The sequence below is a fragment of the Sparus aurata genome, chromosome 14, assembly GCF_900880675.1.
Source record: "Sparus aurata chromosome 14, fSpaAur1.1, whole genome shotgun sequence".
Taxonomy (NCBI): Eukaryota; Metazoa; Chordata; class Actinopteri; order Spariformes; family Sparidae; genus Sparus; species Sparus aurata.
In genome coordinates this window covers 22,818,912-22,842,480 of record NC_044200.1, presented here as the reverse complement: position 1 = coordinate 22,842,480, position 23,569 = coordinate 22,818,912, and the positions used below count along the sequence as shown (strand labels likewise).

Genomic DNA, 23,569 nt, shown 5'->3' with positions numbered 1-23,569 from the left:
GCATCGCGTCCATACACACTGAACTCGCGAGTGAGATCGGCATGGACAGATGAGGGCAGAGACCGGAGCCGCTTCAGTGGCGTCAGGCGAGCTTTTACCGTGGCCCTGAGCATGTCCCTAGCCAGGCACGAGGCCCAAGCTAAACACGTACACTTTGTGCACGCTTCTACCATACCATAGGTGTCTGAACATGAGGGACCTGTAAGTTGGCGGGATCGCACAAGGGCTCATAGGATACACTACTACCAATACCAGCAGCTGATCAAAGGCCTGACTACTGCCATTCATAGAAAACACAGCTTACAGCTCCGATGGACAGCACTCGGGCATTTGCCATTGAAGATAGCTGAAGTCCGGTCAAGTTAACCTGTAACTAACAATGATAACACCAGGTTTGCCTGGCAGACCACTAACAACTGGATTACTTTCACTGAACTTTTGTCCCTAAACAGCTCTATACAACGAGGCCTCCAAAACAACACGTCTCTGCTCAGTTCTGATGGTGTTATAACACTCAATTCACTGCACTTCTACCACGAATAAGAATGCCAATGTTAACACCAGGCTCTGCTCAAAATAGTTTGTACACTCAAAGGACGTAGACAAATTTACAACTGCTCAAGCAAAACCTTACACAGGCTGACAGAATTTAACATGTCTCTGGTCATTCTGCTGGTGTTTGGAGCTCAGTTTGCTGCATCTCTACCATGAATGAGACCACAAGAACCGCTTCTCAACCAAAAACTTCACAACCGCACAGTTGCACACCAGAAACTGAATACGATCCTTATTAGGGGCCTGCTAGGTGAACAGGCCGAGGCTTATGTTAATGTTGAATCTACATAAATGAAGCTGTCCATTTAAAATGTCTAAGTCCCAGCTCAAAACCCACAGGGTTCAAAGGAAGAGGAATTCGTTTAAACATGTTTTGTTTTACTGAGAGGAAATATAAACAAGTCTGGTTACAGAGCCTAAAAGCATTTATTTGATCTAATGCATAAAGTATTTAACATGTACACACTGAGAGCCACAACATTAGAACCAGTGACAGGTGAAATAAATAACATGGATCATTGTGTTCCAATGCCATGTTCGGCTGTGAAACCATGAGTCCTAGCATTAATGTGGATGTCTCTTTCACAGACACCAGTCACCCAAACACAGCTGCAGACCGAGTACACCCCCTCATGGCAGCAACACTCCTTGATGGCAGTGCCCCCCCAGCAGGACAACACACCTGCAACGCTGCAAGAACTGCTCAGGAACGACCCGAGGAACGTGGGAAAGAGCTCAAGGTGTCAACCTGGCCTCCAGATTCCCCAGATCTCAATCCAAGTGAGCTTCCACAGGATGCAGTCAGAGCCAAGAACGATCCACGGGGGCCCCAACATGGATGGGAGTTGGCTCTGGCGCATCCAATAGATGGTCAGCTGGATTGGGATCTGGAGAATGAGGGGGCCAGTTTGACACCTTGGGTTCTTTGCCATGAGGGCGTGTAGTTGGTCTGAACCGGTGTTTGGGTGGTGGTGTTTGTCAAAGAGGATCCACAGAAATGACAGAACTCAAAGTTTCCTAGCAGAACATTTGATTGTAACAAGATGATCAATGCTCACTTCACTTGTCAGTTGTTTTAATATTGTGGCTGAACAGTGGAGACATACATGTTAAATAAAATATGATTATATCATTTACATTATATATAAATGAGATCAAATAAATGCAGGCGTTCTAAACAGACAGACTGTTTATATTTCCTCTCAGTAAACAAAAAACATTTAAAATACTATTAATTTTAAAGAGACGTGTCCTAACAGAGACGCTATAGTGGCTTCTACCAACACAAACTGTCGGCATTCAACGACCTGTGAATGAGACTCAACTACCCTCTAGAATTATTTACTGATTTTAGAGTATTAATGAGCAGCAACTGACACATCTCACACTTTCTGCCTTTAATTTTGGCACCTTCACTGCACTGACCTTGTTGGACCAGGTGTCTCTCCTCTACGGGTCTGATCACCACACGGGTCAGAGCTGTTCCACCTGAAGCTGAAGACAAGTCCCACTGTTCACCTGGAGAGAGGAGGAAGTTCTTTAATATAACATGATGACTACATGCATGTGTGTGTGTTTGCGTATATATATCCTGATTATAGCAATAAAAAGAAGATGCAGGCTAATCAGATTACAGACACATCAGCAAAAAGGGGATTTCTTAAAAGATTATAATTTCATAATAAATAATGATATAACAGTCTGTAACCATGTGCATGACATCACTTTAAGAGTCTTACATCACTCTGCACTATAAAATATACGATAATCTGATTTAATAAATGGGTTTTTCTAAAGGTAAACCAAAAGTTAACCAAATGTATTAAATCCTGAGGACATTAAGTGCTTTACAGACAAGTAATATGACTTTTAAGTCTATCTTTTGACACACAGGGAGTCAGTGCAGTGATGAGACATTGAGACTGAGACAAACACACTAAATCCATTCTATGCAGGCTACAAAGAGGCTGCATATTGTGTGTTAAACTACTTTAGCTGCTCAAAATGACCTTCTAGATGCAGACATAGTAACATACTGAGACATTATTACACACAATACATGGAGCCTGTTAGCTAACTGTGCTGTCCTCAGATATTCAGCTGTAACGATGCTAGTATTAACAAGTTAACATTACACAGCAGGATAATGCCTTCATGCTAACACTCTCCAACAGACACACACGTAAGCTAACATGCAAACCTGTCTGTAAAAACACTACGATTAATTGACTCAGACGTCTTTATAAGCTCGTTATAGTGTCAGTATCCATTAATAAAGGCAGCTGAGCCGCTGCTAACGTGTTTCCCAAACCTGCAGTACATGTGCAAGTCAGCTAGCTAACATAGCATAACACAGCCACTCACTGAAACTGACCAGCTAACGTTAGCTAAACAGCTTTCATGCCCTAAATAATAAATACATTTTTTTTAAAAAACTTCATGCCGACTTTACCGAAACTACCGTCTTGTTTTTAGATAGTGACCAAAGTTTAGTTAACTGTGCATTATTTATGTAATTAACATGGCAGAGATAAAACCGACCAAAATCACAATGGAGTTTGGTGCATGGAACAAAACACAACGTCCATCACGGATTTAATTGGCTGTAATTAAAGGATTATGTTCCAGCTGGATTTACCTCAACAGTTAACAGTTAAATGAGACGTCTTCAGCTTCTGTTCAGAGTTATTTCAGAAACATTTGAGGCAGAAACAAATCTGACCAACATGAGAGGGAGGCTGGCTCCATTTTAACCTGCACATAAGTAACATACCGGGCAGACCGCGCATGAAGGTAGTTAATATGTGGAGCTGCTGATATATGAAGGAACATCACCTGGGCTTATTACCTGAGATCAATAAGTATTAACTATCTGTAGACCTCCCAAACAGACATGAATACACCTGTACTGAGCAGGTAACTGGACACATAAAGCAGATTATACAGAACAGTTTACTCACCGTGTGTGTGTCCTCAGAGAAGAGCAGCTCCAAACAGAGTGACGATCAGTCAGCCATTTTTATACACATCTGACTTTTTGGAGGGAAATGCGCTGATTTCACGCGGGAAACGAGCGAGACCGCCCCTTTTGACGTGCACCACCTGGATTCGTCGGAAAATCTGTGGGCTGGACTTATTTGACGTGGTTTACCTCATTTCAACCAGAGAATTCCCACATCTTGCCAAGTTGTTTAGCTCAGTCGGTAGAGTAGGAGTTCTGTGTTCAAAGAATTTCCTTTTATCCTGAGTTCGAGTCCCTGCCAGAGAAACTCAACTGCATCATATTTACTGTAACTTCTCTTGTCAAAAGTTAAGATAAAGATTAATAGAACAAACACAGATAAACACCTGTTAAAAGGATACACCAAAAGCTACTGTTTTAAAATTGACATTTAATTTATCTGGTCTTCATTCGTCATTAATCCAAAACTAACTGAAATTAATCAAGTTACATTACTTTAATATTGTAATCGGGTGCATTCAGGTAATTTAGACACCTCAGCTCAAGTGTTACTGATTTCTGTTCTGTACTTTTACCATAAAATTAATTAGATTAAATGTGAATGATGACTTCATGGGGATGATGTCACAGAAAGGGGCGGGACACTAGTTCATGTTATGTATTTAAGAATCTATTTCTTACCTTTTTATTATATATTGTTTATTTTGTACTTTTATTAATGTTTATTGATTAGGCTGTTGTAAGATGTCCGCTTAGAAATCAGAGAAAAAAGACAATTCAGAACTCGCCCTGGAATTTGCACATTTTTAGGTTTTCTTCAGTATATAAGTGATCCAGTGATACTTATGTGCAAATAAATGGTTGCAGTACAATCAGGATGTGCTAATGGCTAATTCGGCATACTTTCCATGACACAGAACCGCACGTTTGATCATTTTCTTTATTTTTCATGTAGCCGATCTGGACAGTCATCTGAGAAGTCAAAGGAAAAAAGATGCTTCGCTAATAAACGTCCATGAATCTGCTTAGAAGTCAGAGAAAAAAGACGGTTCAGAGCTCGCCCTTGAATTTTCACATTTTTTTCAATATTTAAAGTCCGTGTAAAGCAGCAATAAATTTGTGTTGTGAGTTTGTCACACCACAGAAACATGTGTCATTGACCACTGAGCCAAATTTGAAAGATTTAAAAAATCGCTAAGTATATAAAATTAGGTCAAAATCATGGAAAAAGAAGCACTGATGTCTGCTTACTGGCACAACTGCGGTCAAGAAGCGCTAATAGCTTATTCGGCATACTTTTAAGGACACAGAACAGCACGTTTGACGTGCTTTTAATTTTTCATGTAGCTGATTTGGACAGACAGTCCAAAAAATCATAGAAAACAGACGCTTCAGAACTTGCCCTGGAATCTGAACATTTTTAGGTTTTCTTCCATATTTAACTAATCTAGTTATAGTTGTCGGTACATTTCTGGGTTCACTGTAAACAGGAAGTACTACTAGACAATTCAGCATACTTTAAATTGCACTTATTAGCCAACATGTCAACAAATACAGTCCATGAAGTAGACTGGATGTTAACTACTCACACAACTAATCATCATTTCAATAAAATTAAAACAAATTGAAATAGTTTAATGTAATAATCACATGATCCACAACAAAAAGAGAATCATTAAATTTTTCTTTGTTTACATGATAATACATGAATATGGCGTCTGTAAGGAGAGCGGGTCAGTTCATCACAGCCTGTAGAGTCTCTTTGGCACTTCAGAGGCTGAGAGGACGTCTGGTGATGTCCGGGCTCGAGCAGCGCAGGTTTCACATTTCATCCAGGGGTTCAGTACGAAGCTTTAAACACATCAAGCTTCACACAGAGTCAAAAGTTCTGTTTCATTTGTGTCTGTTTTCACATGTTCACATGCTGGTTTTAAACAGAGGAGCAGACAGGCGTGCAGCAGCTGAGACTTCACCACAGAAGAAGAAGAGACAGGAAGTAGTCTCCTCCTATGGAAGGAACAAGTGAAGACATTTATTTCTGGTTATCAATTTTCTAGGTCTGATCTGAATGTGTTTCTCTCCTGTGTTTTATAACTTGAGAAGTGCCTTAAATTTCTTCTTCTTTTGTCAGTCTCAGTTTCCTCACTGTTCATTATTGTAATATTCATTTTGACCACAAGAGGCTGAAGGAAACCACCCTGTGCTCGAAATGGACATGTATTCTTCTTATGTAATAGACACTTTGCTGCTACTCCAGTAAATACAAATAGCGAAAAATTCTCCTGGTAATTTTCTTTCATGTGTTTTCACAGAAGGAAAAATAAATGAGGAACTTGATGAGGAAAGATTTTTCCTGCCAAAACTGTTTTTCTACAAGTTCTCAAGTTATGAACTAAAAACAATTTAGATCAGATTTAGGAAATGGATCACCAGAAAGAAAAACATGTTTCACTCGCCCCTTCAGGGCTTCCGTATCCTGCTGCAGTCCATCGTCTGATCTCCGCCTGCCACAACAGAAGCTCAGCTCAGTCGGAGCCCTCCTGGTTCTCCAAGATCGGATCTGTGGACAGAGAAACACTTAAAATGTGTCAGAGGTTCTTCAGATGATTTCTGATAGGAAACACATAATATCTGCCTCATCAAACGCTTTCATCTGTCCGTCTTTCTTAATGACTTCAAAACAAATGTTGGTACTGTTGTCATTAATAGTTTTACTGTTATATTGTGATGTCATTTCTACATGAGTTGGCTCCAGGAAGAACAGCTTCTAACTTGGTAGTGGCTGATGGGGATCAACATAAAATAACAAATACAATAATCAGCGGGGTCGGGTGTTGAACCCAAATTCAGGTGAAGTTTTGCAGTCCAACCTTTCCGGAGCTTCACAGCGGAAAAGAAGTGTTGCACCATTCTCCTGAACAACTGAGGGAGCCGGGGACTTGTTTAAAAATATAAAAATACCTTAATTACACTGTTTTCAAGGCTAAATCTTCACTGTAGCTGCTAAGCTAAACGCTCACACCCTGTTTGAAGTGGATGCATGAGCTCGACATCCCATTGAGGGTGTAATCAAATCAGTTTGAAATGAATTCTTCTGTTTGTTACGTTTTAAAACAAGTCCCGAGCTCCTTCAGCCGTTCAGCTGCAACACTGTTTAACTGTGAAGCTCCAGAAATGTTTGTTTACTTTGTGTAAACGTCTATAAAAAGTGTGTGTGTTACCTGTTAGTGTGCTGCTGATGTTGGGAGGAGACACGATCAGTACGGCGCTTTCAGATGTTATCCCAGAATGCACCACTGAACCTTGTACAGACGGGGAACTCAGCTCCTGAAACGCACAGCAACAGTCTTTGATTATGTTCAGCATTCGATGTCATGAGTGACTCTGCCTTTTGAAATAAAGTAAATTAATAAGGATGCACTGACTCTCTTATTGTCAGTGTTGCTCTGCGCTCACTGTCCACATTATAGACAGCAGCTCTGTGGTTAAGTTTATATTTAACGTGTTTCTATTATTTTGTCCACCCCTGTTTGCATCCATATATTAAGAATTATTACCTTTCACATCAAAACAGGAGAGAAAAGGTTCAATAACTGAACAATAAACAAGATAAAAGAATCTAAATCTGTTATTTTAAACTCTCTATAGTGAGGCTTTTCAAAGTAAAAGCATCTATATGATGCAGGAAGTACCTTGTCAGTGAAGTCATCCGTCAGTGGCTCCTGCGTTTCCGTGACGACGCCCTCTGAACCCTCCAGGAGACTCGTGGCCTCCAGGTGGTCCTCGTGACTCTGCCCCTCCGTCTCCACGACCAGCTGTGATTGGCCGAGGGGGTCTGAGGAGGCGGGGTCTGCGGTGACTGTTTGGATGATGACGCCGTCGCTGGAGCAGAGGCCGTCCGTCTGAAAACACACACACACACACACACACACACACAAACACACACACGGTGAGCAGTGGAAAACAAACAAACAAACATCAGACACACTGTGCAGACACGGACCGACAGGCTGTGGAGGATGATGTGTTCATGTGATGAGGGAGACGAGCCCGTTGTCAAGGTAACCGTGCTGTTGTTGCCTAAGCTGAGCGGAAGGCCCTGACTGGTGGAGAGGCTGAGCGGCAGGCCCTGATTGGACGTCGTCTGGAGGTAGTAGGTCCCCGGGGTGCCGGTGGGCTGCAGGTGGAAGGACTGGAGGAGAAAGACAAGACGAGGAAACATTATTCAGTATAGAATATTTACATCATAGTGTGCTCTGAGATTAATGCTCCCCAGAGTTTGGTACTCACAACAACACTGAGGAATAAAGAGTTTTCTCACACATACGTTTACATACCAGACTATCAACATAAACATGAACATTTTTAACTATTCCATTAGTTTCATCAGTGCAGTTTGAGGTTCAGGGACTCCATGACACCAGGTGCTGTCAGGTGTGAGCTGATAAACACCTGATGAATGTGAGGTGAAGTTTAACTCATTAATTTAGAATACGGACGCACATAAAACACAGAGATTAATAAAAAGTCTCATTATTTATGGATTATCAGAGTGAAAATCACAAAAACTAAAACATAAAGGAAGATCTGTTTCAACTGTGACTCTCTTTCCAGTCTCTCTTTTATAATTTAGTTTTCCTTTTCTTGGTTTGGTGCGAGTGTGACTGAAATAAACTGATCTGCTTCGTAAATCTAAAGAAAAAAATTTGATAGAAAGAGTCGAATTTAAGAAACTCAGATTAGCCCTAAAAAACGGTTACACAGAAGCTAAAGTTTCTTGTTATTTTGACGGATAGGGTCGTTAAAATTCTGTCAGAATATATTATTAACCCTCATTTTAATAATAAAAAAAAAGTTTTCTATGATTGAGACACAGCTTATTTATAGCATTTCATAAAAACTAACAATAAACATTTGAGATACAGACAAATCTTGTGGATTTGAGCACAACGTGAACCTGTGTGGTCACTTTTCATGTCAACACAAAACGACGCAGATGAACGATTATTTCCATCTTAAAGAGACGATGGAGGGGAAATAAACCCACAGCTATTAGAGCAAAACATTTACAAGAGATTACACTGAACTCATTTCACACACTGTAGCCTCAAATGACAATTCGAACAAAACAAATTCAAAACAAAACAAACTTCAGTCAATGTTTTAAATATTCCGTTAACACGTCCTCTGAATCAACATGATGTGATGACGCTGTGAAACAAAGGAACAACATGAAACAGTGAGTCGTTCTCACCGGCAGGATCTCGAAGGTCTGCAGGGCTCCTGTGTTCAGAGTGATCGTCTCACTGTCGCTGGCTGCTGCTGAAGAATCGGACGCTGGAGGACGAACACACACAGTCGACTGTCAGGAAGCAAACTCACTTTCACAGAGAAGAAAAACCATCACACACACACACAGTGACAGTGAGTCTCACCCAGGTGTGTGATCTGCAGCGGGATCTGGACGGGAATCTGCAGCGCCGCCACGGAGCTGGGGGCGGGGCTGCCGCCGCTCTCCTCCAGTCGGGTGAGTCGGATCTGTAGCGAGGAGGAGGAGGGGCTTCCTGGTCCAGATGAAGTCTGCGAGGACGCCATCAGCTCCTGGAGACCCTTCAGGAGGACTGACCACACACACAGGGTCACTTTTATGCATAAAGCTGCTTCACGAAAATAACTTTATTTCTTAGACAAAATGAACATCGTGTGTGTCCGTGTGTGTGTGTGTGTGTGTTTACCACTGAAGGGGATGTCCTTGTGATTGGCTACTTGTCTCTTGATGCTCCACCACTTCGATCGCAGCCACTGAGGCGACCGGACGCTGCTCCACCCTCCTGCCAGATCCTCCCACCTGATCTCATTCTCGTCCTCCACCTCCAGCTCCGATATCCTGAAACACACCGACACAGATTCACATCGTTTGTAAAGTTGATTTATTTATAGTAGCACACACACACACACACACACACACACACACCTGCGTATGAGGTTGAGGTCGTCCTCCTTCATCCACTCTGTTCCTCCGCTGTGTTTCCAGTTCAGGTAGTTCAGCCACTTCGACCGACACTGTTTCTCTGAGCGCGTGCGAACCTGATCGGCGACCGTCGCCCAGGAAACGCCTCCCGTGACCGCCGACCCCGGCGACACGCCCGCCATCTCATACACGACCTCAGCGAGACGCCTCTCCTCCTCCTCGCTCCATTTACCTGTTGAAGAACAAAGAAACAGACAAATAAAGTGATTGGAAAAACTCAAGTGTCTCCCACCAACTTCTCACAATCTGTAAACATGTTTAAAAGGAGAAAATGACTGAATATTTGGGTGAATTGTTCCTTTAAGACATCAGGCTTTAGTTGCCTTTAACGTTCTCTGTGATTGTTGATTTAAATACAGGATGAAAGCGAACAAATGCAAAATTTCAGACTCAGTTTGATTGTCCTCACCTGTGTTGCAGGTGTCCTTCATCAGTCGGCAGCGGTCTTTAACAGAAGAGGCGCTCCGACCCAGAGCGGCGCCGATGGTCGCCCAGTCGTTGCCGTGCTTCTCCCTCAGCCTGAATACAAACACAACATATACACAACATCTTAATGTACATTTTAAAAACGCTTTATCGTTAAAAGTTGTTGCAAGTTTGACTCACGCTTTCAGCTTCTCTATCTCATCAGGAGTATACCTTCAGGAGGGAAACACAAGATAAATCACTACAAACTGAGAAACGAACAAAGTTGTGTTTGTGTTCTCTGTCGTCTTGTCTTCACACACTCACTTGCCGACGTGGTTTCTGTTGTCGTACATTCGTAGAACTCGTCTGTAGACGGCGAACAGCGGCCGGTTTAAACCCTGAGCCACCGAGCGGTAGAAATCCTTCCGCTCCTCTTTGGACATCTCAAAAATGATCTCAGCCGGTTCTTCGATGCCTCGGCCCTGAAACACACACACACACACACACACACACACACACACACAGAGTCAGTCATACGAAATATGTCTGAAACGTACCGCAGTCGTCTTCAGGTGCAATAAACAGAAATAAAGATGGCTGACGCGACAGAACGTACCTTCACGTATTGATCGATGTTGCTCATCAGAAGGTCGATCTCCTCTTTCGACCACATGCCCTGCTTCCACTTATGACCTGAGCAGGAAGAAGTGTTGATCACTAAACTTCACATTCTCATTATTTCTTGTTTACTTCTAATTAATAATTATCTGAACACAGTAAAAAGTTTCATTCTAACGTCTTTTTAGGGGAATTTTAAATAAAGTACTTCAGGTTCAGCTCTGGGTTGTGTGTCTGTCTCTATGTTGATGTCAGCTGTGTTTACCTTTGTTAGCCAGTGTGTCTTTGTCCTCTTTGGTTGTGAACCAGGCCTGACTGACCGCCGACACCTCCGTCTTCTGACTGGGTGAAGGAGCGTCTTCATCATCCTGCAGAATCTACACAAACAAACACACACAAATCTGTGAAATCCCAGCTGAAATATCAGGACTATATCACGGTCTTCAGCTTAATTTATCACATTTTTGAATGAGGTTTGGTGTGTCTCATTGCATCACACATTGATCTTATTCAAAAACACGTCTATAAAGCAGCTCCTAACTGACTCATTTAGGAGAAACCACTAAAATTGAGGGGCGAAGAAGCAATTAGGAGGGAGAAGCAGAAGAAAAGGACCTGAATCTGAGCGACTCCCTCCTCTGACAGATCAGCGTCTGCCGTGGCCGTCATCGTCACCTCGAAGCCTTCATCGTTCTCCGACACTGACGAGAAAAAAAGAATCAAGAAACTGACTAAAAGTGGCTTAAAAAAAACACAAAGTTTAGGATGTCGGAGTTAAACATCATGTCAGAGATACAAATACAAAATGTGTCTCACTCGGTAAGGTGACCACAGAGAACTGAGGCGTGTCCGTGTCGTCCTGTTCGTCTGTAGAGAGACGCAGCTTCTTCTGAAGGGGCTCCGAGTCCTCATCTACACACACACACACACACACACACACACACACACACACACACATTTTAACATGTTAAAACCATTTAAAGTATAAATTTAAGTGGATAAATGTGATTAAAATCTGAAAAAGTGCAGTAGAAATACTGAGTAATTTCTCATCTTAATTTGCCTAAAAGTTGAATGAAGTCTGGTGTTTTGGGACGAACATGAACTCAAACTACAACTATTATTAAACTTTAATAATAGTGTGTGTGTGTGTGTGTATGTGTGTGTGTGTGTGTGTGTTGACCCACCATTAGGAGGGCAGTGCAGGATGATGCTTCCGTCGCTGTCCTGTGTGAGTGTGACTGACTTGACGGTTTCTAACACTGCAGCCTCCTCCTCTGCAGCTGAGCTCATCCTGCTCCTGCTGATCAATAAAACACAGTGAGTGATATTAAATGTCCACAGTTTTATGTCATAAAAGACTGACGCACATAAAGATATTCTAATAAACATCTAAATGTATGGAATGGGCTCTGGTTGCTTCCTATTAGCTGTTAAATCAAGCTATAATAACGATTAGGATGAGGATGGAGTCCACACCAGATCTCCTTACGAAATACACCGATTTAAAGATAAATTGCATACAGGCAAAGACGTTCAACTCCCACATCTGCACTTATGACATCATATTTATCTTTAGATAGGAACGCTAAACTCGGCTGAGAAGTTAAATATCTAGAACAAAGCAATTTCAGTTAAACGCTGAAACTGTATACAGAGCTTAAAGTGCTCGCTACCGCCCTCCATTGCTTCCCAGAGCAACGTAGCCCCAGCTGCTAGTTTGATTTGCCAAAATTTTTCCTAATATGTTGTGCTTGTTGGACAGTATGAAAGCCAAATTAAAGGTTTGATCACTTTTAAAAGGTTTTACATCAAGTTAAGATCAGCAATGTGTTTGCTGCTGGCATTCAGCAAGAGTACGTAGAATTGGTCTATTTTTAAATGGAGTTTGGCGTGAGGTCCCGTCCATCGCTATTTGGAACAGTGCCGAAAACACTGGCATGGATGCGTCACTTTGTGATGCAAACAACCAAAACCTTCAGAAAACTCAAAGTATTCTGGTTTAAACACACACACGCAGTAATGTGGCTGTTTGTGGGATGTTTTACAGGGAGGCAGACAGTCTCCCGCTCCCGGTGGAAGCTCTCATGCTAACCATTTGCATCCAGCTAAATGAAAGACGAAAATCCTCCGGCGCCATGTTAGTCGACAAGGTGAAGCTTATGGCGTCTGTGCTGTTTGACGGTGTTCTGGCGCTTTATTCTCGATTTTTTCCCACTTTGAGGTTTCTCCGCGTCCCCCCAGGCTCCGACTACAAAACAGAAAGTGAATTTTACTTTTGATTTGGCTACTTACTTCCTGTTTTTGGTCCGGGGACTTGCGAGTTACCAGGATGAAGGTAAGTGCCAGGATGGAGGCTCGGCAGACACAGGGCCGGCGGGTTGCCAGATAAGGAGATTACCCGTAAAATGGAAGCTTGTATCAAAAAGAAAATTTATTATATTTACCTTTTTATTTAGTTAGTTGTTTCAGTTCACATTATATATTAACCAGCAACAGTTTTTTGCTAATCAAATAAACATTTTATTCCTTTTTTCTTGCATTTATCAATAAACATTAATTGCACTTTTTAATTCTTTTCTGTTTTATACAATTTGAAATTGAATAACTGTTGGTTTCTACAAAACAAGATAGTTTAAGACTTCACATTCACACATTAGAACAGGAAAAACAACACGTATCTAACTTGTACTCAAGTTACTGTATTATATTTATATTTTAAATCACATAAAACTCAGTCTATGTATAATAAAAACCCATTTCTGATTGCATTTTAATTATTGCTCGATTCAACTTGAAAACGGGATTGTACAGACACAGTCTTTATTTATTTTATTTATTATATGAAGTCTTTATTCATATAGTACAATTTAATAGAAATCAATTGAAAATACAAGTGTTTTACTGATCATGAAGGTTATTGTCATTAGAATGTGGTTGAAAGCTCTGTAAAAAATCTTGTTAGTGCACCTTGAGTAGCAACTTTATGGTTAAAATGTTAAATTATTTGCCTTGACTACAAAACAATTCACTTTACTTATAAGAATCAAACCTGGCAACCAGCCCTCTCCGCTCTAAAACCTGTCCGGGTAACAAAGTGACTTATTTATATTTTTCATAGACTAAAATAACGTTACGGAGATATTTACAATCGACGTTGCCACTAAATAAACTTGAATATATGAAATCTAATTTATTCTACTACATTCTGTCGACAGCCGATGAGTGATTTGTTGGGACAGAAATGGTTCCGCTGTTGTTTCGATCGGACGACAGTCGGCGACGAACATAACGTTCAAACTGCAAAAATCCAAATCACACTTTTTGACAGTTACTGCTGTAATTCAGCCAAGACATGGGCGAGCAACCAGTGAGAGTGTAAGTTTAACTTTATAAATACTTACACTTTATATTTAATGGTGTTCCGTGTGGTTAAATGCGGCGGTTTAATCTGTGACGGTTATTATTTTATGTTTATCTGAACCATGATGTTGACAGAAGGTCTGTACGATCCAGTAAAACACGTTAATAAAAGGTTCTGTTGATAAGCTGGACAAAGGAGGGTCTGTTAGAGTTTAAAAGTAACGTAACGTCTAGTTGTTTTATTCGTTGCGAGGGTTCGAATATATTCCTGCGCCGAACCCCATTCAAAATGTTGACGATTTAAGGGATTTTACTCATCGGAACATTTATACACAACATAAAACCTGATGGCGAAGCATTTCGAATATCAGTAGTGAGGACTGAGAAATTCGGCGTACATATACTTCACCAGAATACATATACTGTAGGAAAATATGAGCCTGCCTCATGCACACTTTTATGGAATATGATAGTTACAGAAAGACACGTTACATTTATTAAAATATTACTGAACTTGTGGTTATGTGTTGTTTGCCGAATTGAAAAGCTGTCTTTAAAATCCATGTGTGCATGTTTACAACCGAACAAGACGCCATTTAAATCTGATCAAGCCTGTAAAGAAAACTTAGCAGTCAAGAGTTTTGGGATGGGAGTTGATCAAACTACAATATTTGATGCTCTTTTCAAACTGTCAGCCTCCAGAAACGATCCATGAGTCTTAAATGCATCTTTAAATGGGTGTTTATGTTTATTTTATTGAGACAGATTGAATTAATAAAGTGTATTCTTGCAGCTTGGTGTGTGGGGACGTTGAAGGCAGGCTGACTGCTCTGTTCAATCGAGTCCAGACCATCCAGAAGAAGACCGGACAGTTCGATGTGAGTCAGCCGATCTGGTTCTGAACTGTCTCTGTTGGCACAAGTATGATAGAAACCACACTATGTTCATGTTGTGTGCTTTTTATTCTCTCACAGTTGTTGCTGTGTGTTGGAGAGTTCTTTGGGACGACACCAGAGGCCGAAGCGGAGTGGCAGCAGTACAAAACCGGAGCCAAGAAAGGTAGTTATCCTTTAATAATTATATGTGGGTGATTATAAAACATTACTGTGGCTTTAGACTTGTGACGGCAGTTTTCCATGACCGTTGCTGCGTTACCTCCCCTTATTTTAAGCCATTTTTTCTTTTAACTTAAACAGAAAAATCTCATGGAAACATCAAAACGTACGCAGCAGTTTCCTCTTTTGACTCTAGTCTCTTTTGTGCCTCCTCAGCTCCCATCAGCACCTACATACTCGGAGCAGCGGGTCAGGAGACGGTGAAGAATTTCCCCAGCGCTGACGGATGTGAGCTGGCTGACAACATCACATATCTCGGTACGACCGGTCACCTTAAAGAGATTAAGATCGTTGCTTCTTCTCCCTGAATAAAGACAGAAGAGAGAAAAAAAACAGATCATGAAAAGAAGTATGATGCTCATTTGATAACTGTGTGTTTCAGGTCGGCGTGGTGTGTTCACGGGCGTGTCAGGATTACAGATCGCCTACGTCAGCGGTCGGGAGGCCCTGCAGGAACCGGCCCCGGCTCACTGCTTCACATCCAAAGATCTGTCGGCCCTCGTGGCTCCGCTGACCAGCAGCTCCAAGTTCAGAGGAGTCGACATCCTGCTGACGTCACAGTGGCCCCGAGGAGTGTGGCACTACGGAAACAACCCGGTAACCAGAAGTCCAGAATATATAAACGTTACTGTTTCATTTCAGGAGGATTGTTTTGATATCAAAAGTTTCTGCGTCTCTGTTTCAGGAAGTGAACACTAAGTTCTGCGGCAGCGGCTCCGTCGCCAGCCTCGCCGACAAGCTCAAACCACGATACCACTTCGCTGCACTAGAGGGCGCTCACTATGAAAGACTCCCGTACAGGTACGCTGAACACCTGTGGAGCGACACATCCGCTGCTTTGTTTACCAAATGACCAGTTTCGTGATCTAACGGAGAGTTTTCATCCTCAGGAATCACATCGTTCTCCAGGAAAACGCTCAGCACGTCAGCCGCTTCATCGCCCTGGCAACCGTCAACAACCCCGGCAAGAAGAAGGTGTGTGTGTGTGTGTGTGTGTGTGTGTGTCTTCTCAGAGTCGTAACTCTGTTGAATATGAACACACGTACACGATACATATGTTTTTAGATTTGATATGATTTGTGCTTCCTCGCGATATCTTTATCTCAGATGTTTATTTCAGATAAACGTCCATAAATCTACTTTGAAAATATAGAAAAAAGACAATTCAGAACTTGCCCTAGAATCTTCATGTTTTTAACTTTTCTTCAGTGTCAAAGAAATCCAGTAATGTTTGTTTGAAAATCATAGCGAACATTGTAAACAGGAAGTGCTTACAGCTAATCTGGCATATTTGTAACGGCAGCAATGTGGAACATTTTCAAAAATAGGCTAAAAGTTTTAAAAGTTCCTGTAGATTTTCCTCGATTTTGTCTCAGAGGTGACAAACATGCTGAGCCCTCCAAATGTTTCTGTCTGTTCGCTGCAGTATCTGTACGCCTTCAACATAATCCCCATGAAGACCATGGACGCCTCAGAGCTGGTGAAGCAGCCGCAGGACGTGACAGAAAACCCGTACAGAAGCTCCGCGAAAGACAAGACGGACAAACAAAGGACGGGCTTCACAACAGAGGAGGTAAAAATGGCGCCGTACAATTTTAGACATTAGACGTTTGGTTAAGGATATTCTTAAAGTCTAAATTTAACTTTTTTTGTCCCAAAGAAGTCGCTCAAATTAAGAAATTAATTTTCGTCTCTCCGTCCTCTTTGCCGTCTGTTTAGGAGCCGGCCAGTCAGTTCTTCTTTGACCTGAGCAACAAGCGAGGCGGCGGCGGCGGTCCTCGGGGCGGCGGCAGGAAGAGATACTCGGACGGAGAAGGACGAGGACGAGACCAGCAGCACAGAGACGGGCCTTTTCAGGGACAACCCAAACTGCCCCGCAAGCACCGTGAGTCCAACCAGGAAAAACAGGACCAGCATCTGTTTTTACTGGACCAGAAGTTGTTGTCCAAAGATCCATTTGGTGGATCTCTTGAGTTCTGCTACAGTAAACTAACAGAATGTATTGTTGTCCTGTCACTGTGTGCAGCTCAGCCCACCGGTCCCTGCTGGTTCTGTCTGGCCAGTCCTCAGGTGGAGAAACACCTGGTCATCAGTATCGGATCACACGTGAGTTAATAACCACAGATCTTCAACCCAAAGCAACAACAGATGATGTCGTATCAACACCAGCACAAGGTAGTACAGAACAGAAACCTAGTGAACAGGACCGGTTCTGATTGCAGTGTTACCTGGCCATGGCTAAAGGCGGTCTGACTCCTGACCACATGCTGATCCTGCCCATCGGTCACTACCAGTCGGTGGTGGAGCTGAGCTCAGAGGTGGTGGTGGAGATGGAGAAGTACAAGTCGGCCCTGAAGAGCTTCTACAAGAGCAAAGGAGAGCGCTGTGTTCTGTTCGAGAGGAACTACAGGAGCCAACACCTGCAGCTCCAGGTGAGACACACAGGCTGCCTCCATCCTGAGAACAGGTGAGACCAGCAGGTAACTGTTGCAGCTGTTTTTCTTTTTATCCTGTTGTTCAGGTGGTGCCGGTGCCTCTGGACCGCTGCGCCACAGAAGACATCAAGGAGGCATTCATGGTCCAGGCGCAGGAACAACAGATGGAGCTGATGGAGATCCCTGAACACACCGACCTCAAACAGGTACGTGTGCAGAGATGCAGCACACACACCTGGAACTGAAAACTAAACACACACGCTCATGAATATGTTCAGTTCAAGAATACATTATAAATGGATGTACATTTGTGCGTTCAGATTGCTCCTCCTGGGACACCGTACTTCTACGTGGAGTTGGACTCCGGAGAGAAACTCTACCATCGCATCCAGAAACATTTTCCTCTGCAGTTTGGAAGGTGAGCAGCACAAAACTGTTTGTGTGTAACCTTCAGTTCACGTTCACAAGGGAAGAAATATAAACTCACATGTAAAGAGTCGAGAAAATACCAGAAACAATCTGAAGGCACAGGCCGTTATTTTTGCCTTCTGAGTCGATACTTTAACATAAAAAGATTTCTGATCTAATTTAAGACGGTGAAGGGTGACGAGAGGAAATGAATATAGTTTAAAATGTATTAAGTAATTATGTCTGAGGATCTATTCAGATAGAATTGGCATCACAAGGGGAGAATAAAAAAAATCAAATTATCGTTGTGCTCGTCTGCGGTAAATTAACTCGTCATTCCAGACTTCAGTTTAATCATCAGGAAATTACAGGATGTGGTTTGTAACAGACAATCAGCCGGACGAAGACGAAGAAGAGGCAGAAGAAGAAGAAGAAGAAACAGAAGAGGCAGAAGAAGAAGAAGCTTTCTCCTTATAACTTACACATGCTGACATCATGTACAGCTTCTGAGGATCTTGATGATTATTCGGAGTAAATGTCCAAAATTTCGCTTAGAAATCAGAGAAATTGATGCTTCAGAAGCTGCTTTAGAATTTTCACATTTTTAGGTTTCCTTCAGTATCGGATGAATCCAGTGATCGTTGTCTGAACATCCATGAGTTCACTGCAAACAGGAAGTGCTAACAGCTAATTCGGCAAACTTTTAATGAACAATTATCAGCTACAAACACCAATTACTGACATTATAACGCCACATTTTAATGAGCTTTCACAGGGTCGTGCTCTCCTGATGGATTTGTTTTTTCCTGCCGTCATATTGGTTCCAAACACGAAGAAAATGGACTATAAATTAGATAAAAACACACAAATACTGCAGAATACATGTGTTGATGTGTGTGTGTGTGTGTGTGTGTGTGTGTGTGTGTGTGTGTGTGTGTGCAGGGAGGTTCTGGCCAGCGAGGCGGTGCTGAACATACCGACTCGAGCCGACTGGAAGGAGTGTAAACAGAGCAGAGAAGAGGAGGAGGAGAGCTGCAAACAGCTGAGAGACGACTTCCAGCCGTACGACTTCGCCTTGGACGACTAACACACACATACACACACAGATACACACACACACAGATACACACACAACACACACAGATACACAACTGTCAGGACATTTGTTGGTGTTGCCGCTTTTGTTTTTGTACAGAATTTTCTACCTTTTACTATAAAAGTGATGAAGAAGTTGAGAAGATTAACACCACTCTGTTTGTGTGGCGGATGTGTAGCAACAATCAGCTGTCAGTTAGCTTAGCTTAGCTTAGCTTAGCTTAGCTTAGCTTAGCTTAGCTTAGCTTTGGCTCCAAGGCAACAAAATCCACCGTCTCACAAATGAACACGTTATATCTTGTTTATTCTCAGAGCACCTTTGCACAGAGCCAGGCTAACTGTTTCCCCCTGTTTACATTCTTTATGCTAAGCTAAGCTAACCAGCCTCCGGCTCCAGCTACATACTCACTGCACAGACACACACATGGCATCAAACTTTTCAAACTCTGTCAATAACGCAAATAAACTTATTTCACAAATAAACCCAAATGTTTTATACTGGTGTTCTTTTTTTCCATCTTTGGGAGTTTCTGCTGGCGAAAGAAGGAAACTGAGATGTTAGCAGCAAATAAAAGTTTTTTTAAGTCCTTATCAGACTTTTTCTGACGTTTTTTTTCCAAAACATGATTTTGCCAGAATGGTCTCTTTGTTAAGGTGAAGTTGAAATTCACAAAATGTTTAGAAATTGCATTTCCACAACACCGACGCAGTGTTCCTGGATGAAGAGGTGAAAAACTAACTCCTGAGTTGTGTTTAAAATGTCCACACAGACGGTTGTCTGTTGGTTTGTGGTGATGTTCATGTTCACGTCTCTTCTGATATATAAAAACTAAAAGCAGCTCTGTGACCTTTTCTATCATTTCTATGGAGGCTCTTTTGTTTTCAGCTCAACAATGTCGGGGAAATAGATTTTAAATGTATTCTTTTTTTTGTATTTTGTAAATGATCTACAATTAAATTGTCATTTTTCTTCTCTGGTCTCATGTTGTTCATTGTGAAATCAAGTTGTCGTATTAACACCAGCACAAGGTAGTACAGAACAGAAACACAGTGAACAGGACCGGTTCTGATTGCAGTGTTACCTGGCCATGGCTAAAGGCGGTCTGACTCCTGACCACATGCTGCTTTAGAATTTTCACATTTTTAGGTTTCCTTCAGTATCGGATGAATCCAGTGATCGTTGTCTGAACATCCATGAGTTCACTGCAAACAGGAAGTGCTAACAGCTAATTCGGCAAACTTTTAATGAACAATTATCAGCTACAAACACCAATTACTGACATTATAACGCCACATTTTAATGAGCTTTCACAGGGTCGTGCTCTCCTGATGGATTTATTTTTTCCTGCCGTCATATTGGTTCCAAACACGAAGAAAATGGACTATGAATTAGATAAAAACACACAAATACTGCAGTATACATGTGTTGATGTGTGTGTGTGTGTGTGTGTATTTGTGTGTGTGTGTGTGTGTGTGTGCAGGGAGGTTCTGGCCAGCGAGGCGGTGCTGAACATACCGACTCGAGCCGACTGGAAGGAGTGTAAACAGAGCAGAGAAGAGGAGGAGGAGAGCTGCAAACAGCTGAGAGACGACTTCCAGCCGTACGACTTCGCCTTGGACGACTAACACACACACACACACACACACACACACACACAGATACACACACACACAGATACACACACACACAGATACACACACACACAGATACACACACACACAGATACACAACTGTCAGGACATTTGTTGGTGTTGCCGCTTTTGTTTTTGTACAGAATTTTCTACCTTTTACTATAAAAGTGATGAAGAAGTTGAGAAGATTAACACCACTCTGTTTGTGTGGCGGATATGTAGCAACAATCAGCTGTCAGTTAGCTTAGCTTAGCTTAGCTTAGCTTAGCTTAGCTTTGGCTCCAAGGCAACAAAATCCACCGTCTCACAAATGAACACGTTATATCTTGTTTATTCTCAGAGCACCTTTGCACAGAGCCAGGCTAACTGTTTCCCCCTGTTTACAGTCTTTATGCTAAGCTAAGCTAACCAGCCTCTGGCTCCAGCTACATACTCACTGCACAGACACACACGTGGCATCAATCTTTTCAAACTCTGTCAATAACGCAAATAAACTTATTTCACAAATAAACCCAAATGTTTTATACTGGTGTTCTTTTTTTCCATCTTTGGGAGTTTCTGCTGGTGAAAGAAGGAAACTGAGATGTTTGCAGCAAATAAAAGTTTTTTTAAGTCCTTATCAGACTTTTTCTGACGTTTTTTTTCCAAAACATGATTTTGCCAGAATGGTCTCTTTGTTAAGGTGAAGTTGAAATTCACAAAATGTTTAGAAATTGCATTTCCACAACACCGACGCAGTGTTCCTGGATGAAGAGGTGAAAAACTAACTCCTGAGTTGTGTTTAAAATGTCCACACAGACGGTTGTCTGTTGGTTTGTGGTGATGTTCATGTTCACGTCTCTTCTGATATATAAACACTAAAAGCAGCTCTGTGACCTTTTCTATCATTTCTATGGAGGCTCTTTTGTTTTCAGCTCAACAATGTGGGGAAATAGTTTTTAAATGTGTTCTTTTTTTTGTATTTTGTAAATGATCTACAATTAAATTGTCATTTTTGTTCTCTGGTCTGTTGTTCATTGTGAAATCAAGTTGTCGTATTAACACCAGCACAAGGTAGTACAGAACAGAAACACAGTGAACAGGACCGGTTCTGATTGCAGTGTTACCTGGCCATGGCTAAAGGCGGTCTGACTCCTGACCACATGCCGCTTTAGAATTGTCACATTTTTAGGTTTCCTTTAGTATCGGATGAATCCAGTGATCGTTGTCTGAACATCCATGAGTTCACTGCAAACAGGAAGTGCTAACAGCTAATTCGGCAAACTTTTAATGAACAATTATCAGCTACAAACACCAATTACTGACATTATAACGCCACATTTTAATGAGCTTTCACAGGGTCGTGCTCTCCTGATGGATTTATTTTTTCCTGCCGTCATATTGGTTCCAAACACGAAGAAAATGGACTATAAATTAGATAAAAACACACAAATACTGCAGATTTACGTGTGTGTGTGTGTGTGTGTGTGTGTGTGTGTGTGTGCAGGGAGGTTCTGGCCAGCGAGGCGGTGCTGAACATACCGACTCGAGCCGACTGGAAGGAGTGTAAACAGAGCAGAGAAGAGGAGGAGGAGAGCTGCAAACAGCTGAGAGACGACTTCCAGCCGTACGACTTCGCCTTGGACGACTAACACACACTCACACACACACACACACTCACACACACACACACACACACAAACACACACACACACACACACACACACTCACACACACACACACACACACACTCACACACACACACACACACACACACACACACACACACACAGATACACACACACACAGATACACAACTGTCAGGACATTTGTTGGTGTTGCCGCTTTTGTTTTTGTACAGAATTTTCTACCGTTTACTATAAAAGTGATGAAGAAGTTGAGAAGATTAACACCACTCTGTTTGTGTGGCGGATGTGTAGCAACAATCAGCTGTCAGTTAGCTTAGCTTAGCTTAGCTTAGCTTAGCTTTGGCTCCAAGGCAACAAAATCCACCGTCTCACAAATGAACACGTTATATCTTGTTTATTCTCAGAGCACCTTTGCACAGAGCCAGGCTAACTGTTTCCCCCTGTTTACAGTCTTTATGCTAAGCTAAGCTAACCAGCCTCTGGCTCCAGCTACATACTTACTGCACAGACACACACGTGGCATCAATCTTTTCAAACTCTGTCAAGAACGCAAATAAACTTATTTCACAAATAAACCCAAATGTTTTATACTGGTGTGTTTTTTTCATCTTTGGGAGTTTCTGCTGGTGAAAGAAGGAAACTGAGATGTTTGCAGCAAATAAAAGTTTTTTTAAGTCTTTAACAGACTTTTTCTGACATTTTTCTTCCAAAACATGATTTTCCCAGAATGGTCTCTTTGTTAAGGTGAAGTTGAAATTCACAAAATGTTTAGAAATTGCATTTCCACAACACCGACGCAGTGTTCCTGGATGAAAGAGGTGAAAAACTAACTCCTGAGTTGTGTTTAAAATGTCCACACAGACGGTGGTCTGTTGGTTTGTGGTGATGTTCATGTTCACGTCTCTTGTGATATATAAAAACTAAAAGCAGCTCTGTGACCTTTTCTATCATTTCTACGGAGGCTCTTTTGTTTTCAGCTCAACAATGTGGGGAAATAGATTTTAAATGTATTCTTTTTTTTGTATTTGGTAAATGATCTACAATTAAATTGTCATTTTTGTTCTCTGGTCTCATGTTGTTCATGCAGAGGAGAAATCCTCCATGTAATGTTTGTTATTTTATGAAGGCTTCAAGTTTTCATCCATTTTCTTCCTCTATCTGGCAGAAATAACCTCCACAGCATCATTCACACTGAACATCTGGCCCCAGATGTTTCATCACACAGTAGTCAGATCAACAGTTCCGTGATTCGACCACCAGATGGAGACATTGTCCACATGATGAACAGCAGTTTGATGATTCTGTAGCTTTCAGTGATT

General features: G+C 41.8%; 2 protein-coding genes across 8 annotated transcripts; one reads left to right on the top strand and one right to left on the bottom strand.

The window, feature by feature from the left end:
* Positions 1-5,126: 5,126 nt before the first annotated feature.
* On the bottom strand, positions 5,127-12,960 carry dmtf1 (cyclin D binding myb-like transcription factor 1). 6 transcript variants are annotated; one of them, XR_003986639.1, is made up of 18 exons: positions 12,870-12,953; positions 11,762-11,877; positions 11,391-11,486; positions 11,190-11,275; positions 10,840-10,951; positions 10,573-10,649; positions 10,281-10,438; positions 10,155-10,187; positions 9,958-10,067; positions 9,492-9,720; positions 9,253-9,404; positions 8,953-9,138; positions 8,772-8,854; positions 7,521-7,709; positions 7,210-7,419; positions 6,739-6,844; positions 5,948-6,077; positions 5,127-5,524 (listed from the first exon to the last, which is right to left on the bottom strand). XR_003986639.1 is itself a non-coding variant. In XM_030439209.1 (17 exons), the coding sequence occupies exons 2-17, from the start codon at positions 11,865-11,867 to the stop codon at positions 6,043-6,045; spliced, it is 1,968 nt and encodes a 655-aa protein (XP_030295069.1). In that variant the 5' UTR covers positions 11,868-11,874; positions 12,870-12,960; the 3' UTR covers positions 5,127-6,042. The 6 variants fall into 6 exon arrangements, 4 of the variants coding, with proteins under 4 accessions (XP_030295069.1, XP_030295067.1, XP_030295071.1 ...); XR_003986640.1 differs by having other exon boundaries at positions 5,974-6,077; XM_030439209.1 differs by having other exon boundaries at positions 5,127-6,077; positions 11,762-11,874; positions 12,870-12,960.
* An 832-nt stretch (positions 12,961-13,792) lies between these two features.
* Positions 13,793-22,915, top strand: cwf19l1 (CWF19 like cell cycle control factor 1). Of its 2 annotated transcripts, XM_030440816.1 has the most exons (15): positions 13,793-13,952; positions 14,731-14,815; positions 14,912-14,996; positions 15,209-15,310; positions 15,435-15,649; positions 15,738-15,853; positions 15,943-16,027; positions 16,479-16,625; positions 16,772-16,937; positions 17,079-17,158; positions 17,275-17,484; positions 17,574-17,693; positions 17,808-17,905; positions 18,838-19,012; positions 22,354-22,915. In XM_030440816.1, the coding sequence occupies exons 1-14, from the start codon at positions 13,930-13,932 to the stop codon at positions 18,980-18,982; spliced, it is 1,677 nt and encodes a 558-aa protein (XP_030296676.1). In that variant the 5' UTR covers positions 13,793-13,929; the 3' UTR covers positions 18,983-19,012; positions 22,354-22,915. The 2 variants fall into 2 exon arrangements, with proteins under 2 accessions (XP_030296676.1, XP_030296675.1); XM_030440815.1 differs by lacking the exon at positions 22,354-22,915 and having other exon boundaries at positions 18,838-19,828.
* Positions 22,916-23,569: the final 654 nt, after the last annotated feature.